The following is a 7500-nucleotide window of genomic DNA, read 5'->3' on the forward strand; positions in this document are numbered from 1 at the left end:
GAAGGTGGGAGGATGGAGAATGGAGGATGGAGAATGGAGGGTGGATAGATGGATGGATGGAGGAGAGAGGGCAGAGGGCAGAGGGCAGCGTGAGGAGCCCCGTGGAGGTGGCATGTGAGAGGGCATGCGGCGGGCGGGTCCTGCCCCCGGGGCATTAATGAGAGGGGAAAAAGGGGAGAGGGCAAGAGAGGGCGGGTGGACGGCATGCAGGCACGGTATGTACAGTATGACGCTACGCCCCACTGACTCACTCGTCCACCCTTCAATCTCTTCAGCCATCCGCTCCTAACTTTGTCCATCTCTTCCACTGTCTCACCCTCTCTCTCTCTCTCTCCAGCTCATTCTCTCTCTCTCTCTCTCTCTCTCTCTCTCTCTCTCTCTCTCTCTCTCCTTTTCATCTCTTTCAGCTCACAGGTACAGTATGTACAGTGTGATGCCATGCCCCGTGGTCTCAATCCATGTATCTCTCTCTCTCTCTCTCTCTCTCTCTCTCTCTCTCTCTCTCTCTCTCGCTCACTCTCTCTCTCTCTCTCTCTCTCTCTCTCTCTCTCTCGCTCACTCTCTCGATTCCTCTACCCCCCCCCCTCTCTCTCTCTCCTCTTCACCTCTAGCCGTTCACCGGCATGCAAGAAAATAGCTCATTGTTGCGGAATTATGAGCAAGCGACTACTGACCTAAATTCAGAAGAGCCAGAAGTTCCTCTCCCCTCTCCCCTCTCCCCGCTCCCTGAACACTCTCTAGGCCTCTAGTCTGTCTCCCTCTCCCTCCCTTTCTCTCTCTCTCTCTCTGTCTGTTTTTCTCTCCGTGTCCATCCCTCCCTTTCTCTGTCTCTCTCTCTGTCTGTTTTTCTCTCCATGTCCATCCCTCCCTTTCTCTGTCTCTCTCTCTGTCTGTTTTTCTCTCCATATCCCTCCCTCTCTTTCTCTCTCTGTCTCTCCCTCTGTCTGTTTTTCTCTCCGTGTCCCTCCCTCTCTTTCTCTGTCTCTCTCTGTCTCTCCCTCTCCCACTCTTTTTCTCTCTGTGTCTGTCTTTCTTTCCATCTCCCTCTCTCTCTTGGCCTCTTCTCTGTATCCCTCTCCCTCTCTTTCTCTCCCTCTCTTTCTCTCTCTGTCTTCCTCTCCTTCCACCACTCTTCTTCTGTCTGCGTCTGTCTTTCTCTCCATCTCCCTCTCTCTTTCTTTCTCTCTGTGTATCTGTCTGCCCTCCTCCCTCTTCCTCTCTGTCTGTCTGTCTCTCCCTCTCCCCCGTTCTCTCTCTGTGTCTGTCTCTCCCTCTCCCCCCTTTCTCTCTCTGTACCTCTCTCTGTACCTCTCTCTCTCTCTTTGGTCCCACCTTCTCTCTTTCTCCTCTTCTCCCCACTCCATTTGTCTGTCTATATTCCCCTCTTTCTTTCTCCCCCACTCTCCCTGCCCCCTCTCTCTGTCCCTCTCTATTTGCAAACGTTCTGTCTCTGCCCATCTCTCACTCTCCCACTCCCTTTCTCTCTCTCCCTGCTCTGTCTCTCCCTCTTTCACTCTCCCTATCTCTCTCTCTCTCTCTCTCTCTCTCTCTCTCTCTCTCTCTCTCTCTCTGACTCCCCCTCTCTTTCTCTCTGACTCCCACCCTTCCCTCCCTCTCTCCATATTTTCCTCTTCCTCTTCTTCCTCCACTTAGCAGCAGTTCAACTGTTCTTCTCAACATGGCTGGCCGGCCTCATTGCTGCCTTGGGAGACGGCTCTTAAAGTGACACTGTCCCATTTTTGGAAATAAGCTTGTGTTACACCTCCCCTTGAGTTAAATAATAGGGTTTTACCGTTCTCCTGTACTTTCAACCGTTCTCTGGCTATGGCAGTGCAAATTTTACCTCCATGCTAGCAGTTAACATTGAGTCCTATGAGACCAGCTCGCGGCTAACTGGTCTCATAGGACTCAATGTTAACTGTTAGCTTGGAGGTAAAATGTGCACTGCCATAACTAGAAAACGGTTGGAAGTACAGGAGAAAGGTAATTATTATTTAACTCAAGGGGAGGTGCAAAATAAGCTTATTTCCAAAAATGGGACAGTATCACTTTAAGTCTTGCTCTTGCTATTGCTTACTCCCCCTCACTCTCACTCTCGCTGAACCCCTACAGATCTGCAGATCTCTGGATCTCTGGATCTCATGATGCATGGACCAGGGGCAGCCTTATGGGCGCCATAAATGGTGGTGGGGTCAGTGGGGGGAGGTAGGGGGTGTTGTCGGCACGACTGCAGTGCTCACCACCGCGAATTAGCACAGTTAGCATTTTTTATAGCAATTTCAGTGAAACTAGCGGGATATTTCTTTATCTTTAACTATTTGACTTGTGTGTGGGGGGCATCGTTAAGTTTGTTCATCACGTGGCAGGAGAGGGTCTTGCTCGGAGTAAATCAGTGTAGGATCACCACTGCAATCCCTGCCACTGACATTAATCAAGTGTCGCTGAAGGATGTTTGGACTATTTGAATGTCCCCACAGTCCTGGAAGTCAATATTCCTCCACAGAGCAGTGGAGAGATGGAGCGAGACAGAGAGAGAGCGAGAGCGAGAGGGGGGGGGGGGTTGGGAGAAAGAGAGAGAGAGAGTTTGGAGAGTTGAAACACAGTGAAGTTCTGACTGAGTGATGATTGCGGGGCTGACTGACGGTAGGGACACATAGACGCAAATGTGGCCAAGCGAAGCGAACTTCGCCATTCATTCCTATGAGGGAGGCGAAGGCAAGTGAACAGGAGCGAAGCGAAGCAAAATTATTCAACGAAGTTTAATATCATGCAAATGAGGAGCGAATTTCGCCTGTGGCGGCCAATCAAATCAACAACAAGACTGTTTCATTCCATTTGATTCGCCACGACGACCTGATGATTGTTGAGCTGTCAGAATGGAACACTGAATTTCGCCTCTCTTCGCCTCGCTCATTTCGTCTGCCATGTGTCCCTATAGTGTGAGAACTTGGCTTGACTACGATGGAGCCGAGGGCAGGGCAGAATGTAAGAAATATTATCACTTATGACTATTAACCCATTGATGCCTGATGTTGCGTTGCGCAACATTGGCCCTGGCGCCTGGAGTTGCATTACGCAACATTCACGCTCATGAGATTTGAGACAACTTTATTCAAAATCTCGGTTTGTTTGAGATTAATGAACACATTCTAATGAAAAATGAGTGTCTTAGCGTTTAAATGCAACTTTAGTGCATATTTTTATGTGGTTCTGCTTCTGATATATTTAGGTTTTTATAGGCTGAGGGCAGCTTTTCTTAAAAAAGGGCTCAGGCATTCAGCACCCTTTTTTTGCAAGTGCCTTAGGCATCAATGGGTTAATTAACTAACTAATACTAAATGAAGTCTGCTCATGCCTAGCTTCAGGTACCATCATTCAGCCCTGTGAAGGTGTGAGTGCACGGTTAAGGGAGGACTGTCTACACCAGTGCTCTCCAATTATTATTGTCCAAAGCCCAAATTATGTAGCGCAAGTGAAGCTGCGGGCCAAACCAACGCCCCAACGCAATGAAAAGCAAGTTAGATGTCTGGACAGAGAACAGATTTTCCCTTTTCCGTTTTACCTTCTTGTCCGTGTCTGTTATGAGACTGTTAGTACAAGATTTAACTCTCTGTGAAAGCTTTGGTGAGATATGACCCACTGAAGTTGTAGTGATCAAAAATCACACCACACATTTATGTTTTCATTTGTTCTGACCTCATGGCGGGCCAAACGTTTGCCATGCCCGGGCCGGATTTGGCCCGCAAGCCTTTGTTTGGAGACCAAGGGTCTACACATTCGCATTTGGCAGAGGCGAGACAAAGACAAAGAGGCGAGAACACCAAGACCTGACACCTCCTATTCCTCTCCTGTGGAGAAATTTCCACTATAATCCATCATAACTTTGAGATAGTCTTGGCAGATCATCTTGGCATTCCTCCTGCCTGCCGGCTTCTATTTTTTCTTTCCCATTTGATTTCAGAAGGGTTGCCAACCCACTCCAATGAGAAGCAATTCATTAAGCACTTGCCCTTCCTGTATTTGCTGGAGTATGACACACAGGAAGCAGTATGAGCAACAGGATCAGGAAGTGCCCACTTTTTTTTGTAGCCTCTTACTGCAGCAGGGGTCGCCGGCGACCCTATTCACTTGCTGAAAATGCTTACCTACATCATAACAACATTGCTATGACATTACAGAGAGCCATAGTGCTGCGCTAAGGAGTTAAAGGATTTTTATCTTTCGCAATAGGACAGTGGAGAAGAGACAGGAAGTGAGTCGGGAGAGAGAGAGACCGAGAAAAGACCCGGGCCGGAATCGAACCCGGCTCCCCAGCATAGCAGTCCAGTGCCCAGATGTTAGAGTCACAGCTGGGCCAGGAAGTGCCCACTCTAATAACAAAGAATTAGCAAAACACTTGGGGTTCGTTTCAATATGGAACCTCCCGTCCTCTCCTTGTACATGTGGCGTCGTGCTGCGAGGTAAGACGCCATTGATGACAGCATTTTCATTCAATATCTCACAAAAGCACAATTCAGAAGTAATTTTCACATTTGCAGTGTTGAATGGTAAAAAAAGTCCCCCAAAAGTTGTTGTGTCTAGGCTGAGAGTGGAGAAACTTTGTTTGTCTCCAAGGAGGCGGGACGTCAGCAAAGCACAAGGCGAGGATGGGAAGGGGAGGTTAGATAACGAGATGGACTCATTCATATCTTGCAAAGCATAGTTAACGGGTAATTGGGATTTTGAATGGAGAACCCCCCCCCCGAAAAAAAAGTTGCTATGTATTGGCTCAGAGCAGGGACACTTTATAGTCCAGTGCAGATATGACTTAAGCCCCAAAATATTCTAATGAGGTTTCTCAGTGGCTTCCAGTTATATCAGATGTATGTGAAAACATTTAAAATATCTCCCAAAATCGGACTGCCCAGAGGCGGGGAGGGGAGGGGACAGGAGCAAGTATGGTAGTTTGACTGGCACCATAAGTAGGTAACAAACTAATGCAACTTGACACTTATAGACGGAACTGATCAGTGAGAGGATGAAAGAGACAATATCAAACACAGCCGCTCACTTTCTGCATTTGTACAACGAGAACAGCAGCAGTAAGGAAGGAAGTGTAGTGCCATTGGACAGGTCCATCTGTACAGTACTCACCGATGCAGCGAGAGCCGTCTTGCGCTGTGTCATAGCCATGTGGGCATCTGCAGAAGTAACTGCCAATGGTGTTGGAGCACTCTCCACCACTACACAGGCCTGGCACGCTGGCACACTCGTCACGATCTGCCAGGGAAACAGAAATAGCATACATGGGATTTTCGTTTACAAACATTCGTGTTGTGAGGAGGGGCAAAATGCTAAGCAGCCAACCACGTGAGCTAATTTTTTGACCGGCAGCAGTTTCCAACAATCAGAGATTGAGCAGTGCGCAGCCAGGGTCGCGCAGCCACGGATTGTTTACAAACGGTAAACCCATGTATAGCATGAGGAGACACGCCACCGCGAGGGAACAGCAGCGTTTCAAACTGACACCTTGTGGACCATCTCCAAAAAACATATCAATACAGTACAGTACAGACACAGCGGCTGGGTTTAGGGTTTTTTTATACTTGGAAACTCCAGCCTCAGGAAAGAACAAAGACGGTGAAAATGGGGGAAAAACATGATCACAGGATATAAAATTCAGACACTCATCTGCTGGCATGTCATCCCTGACTGTTGAAAAACCACCTTTGGTTTGTTGAGGCAGCAAATTATGATTACGAGAAAAACTACCCGTAGCTGAGTCGGTTTCCTTATGGAGCCATTCTGAGAATTAGATGATTATTTCTGGGCAAAACAGTGCAGATATACTCAAGTTTAATTCAAGCTCTGTTGCCACAAAGGCGTTCTTGGCCTACAGTGTATATATTAGTGAATCAAATAGAACTGTACAAATAATATTGGTTTGGAACTTTTGTGTAGTTAAAAGCCACTATTACTTGTGCATGTTATAATAATACACGTAGCAAGAGGACAATTAGCTCTTTATTCAGATCAGTCTTGGCAAGACGAAAACAACAAGGAGGTTTCTCAGAGGCCTTGAGTATAACTCTTTTCTTCAAATCACCCAGCGAAAAACAGAAAACTGCAAGCTTGACTCTTACAGTAAAAGTTCCTTGTACAGGCCGTAGATTCAGCCTGTACTGACAGTGGAGGATGTTAGCTTAGATTTACTTATGGATTAGTACTCCACATTGCGTTATTGAAAAATCCTCCACGCTGCCTCCCGCTGAGATGCATACATGGGAAGTACACTGCTGCATGCTTCCTCTGTCACTGCACAGCTACACTCCTCCATCCTCCAGGGGAGAGAGAGAGAGAGAGAGAGAGAGAGAGAGAGAGAGAGAGAGAGAGAGAGAGAGAGAGAGAGAGAGAGAGAAAGACAGAGAGAGAGAGAGAGAGAGAGAGAGAGAGAGAGAGAGAGAGAGAGAGAGAGAGAGAGAGAGAGAGAGAGAGAGATGAAGCAACCGCAGAGTGAGTGACCCGGGGCTCTGTGGTGTATGGGCCCAGCAAGACAGCAACCACAGAGTGAGCTCCACTGCTCTCCACACAGCTCCTCCAGAGAGAGTAGAGAGAGAGAGGTTCCATTGGCCCATTGTTTCCTGGTTCTATTATTGCCCCCCTTAGGCAGACATAGGCAGACCTAAGGACTGTTCTATTCATTGTAGGAGCATTATGACACGCCCCTTTAGGCAGACCGGAACCTGGTCGCGTTAGGTGCCCATAGAAACCTATTAAGTTGGCATATCTCTATATACTTAAAGAATCTCTGGCTCCACTGCTCTCCACACTGCTCCTCTGCTCTCCACACAACTCCACTCACTGCTCCTTCTCTCTCCACACAGCTCCTCCACTCTCCACTCAGCTCCTCCTCTCTCCACACTGCTCCTCCTCTCTCCACACAGCTCCACAGCTCCTCCTCTCTCCACACAGCTCCTCCTTTCTCCTCTGCTCCTCCTTTCTCCACTGCTCCTCCTCTCTCCACACAGCTCCACTGCCCTGCTCTCCACACAGCTCCACTGCCCTCCACACAGCTCCACTGCCCTCCACTCAACTCCACTGCTCCTCCTCTCTCCACACAGCTCCACTGCTCTCTGCTCTCCACACAGCTCCTCCTCTCTCCTCTCAGCTCCACTGCTCCTCCTCTCTCCACCAAGCTCCACTGCTCTCCACTCAGCTCCACTGCTCTCCACACTGCTCTCCACACAGCTCCACTGCCCTCCACACAGCTCCACTGCTCTCCACTCATCTCCACTGCTCTCCACACAGCTCCACTGCTCTCCACACAGCTCCACTGCCCTCCACACTGCTCTCCACACAGCTCCTCTGCTCCTCCTCTCTCCACTCAGCTCCACTGCTCTCCACACAGCTCCTCTGCTCCTCCTCTCTCCACACAGCTCCTCTCAGCTCCACTGCTCTCCTCTCAGCTCCACTGCTCTCCACTACTCTCCACACAACTCCACTCACTGCTCCTCCTCTCTC

The 7500-nt window shown here is 48.8% G+C and overlaps 1 protein-coding gene across 1 annotated transcript in view; it reads right to left on the reverse strand.

The window, feature by feature from the left end:
- Positions 1-7500, reverse strand: part of fbn1 (fibrillin 1) — a 189769-nt gene that overhangs the window by 142168 nt on the left and 40101 nt on the right. Inside the window, exon 9 of the mRNA XM_063188336.1 lies at positions 5134-5259. Coding sequence (XP_063044406.1) covers positions 5134-5259 — 126 coding nt within the window. The remainder of the gene's footprint in view (positions 1-5133; positions 5260-7500) is intronic.

This window comes from Engraulis encrasicolus, chromosome 22, assembly GCF_034702125.1.
Source record: "Engraulis encrasicolus isolate BLACKSEA-1 chromosome 22, IST_EnEncr_1.0, whole genome shotgun sequence".
Lineage (NCBI taxonomy): Eukaryota > Metazoa > Chordata > Actinopteri > Clupeiformes > Engraulidae > Engraulis > Engraulis encrasicolus.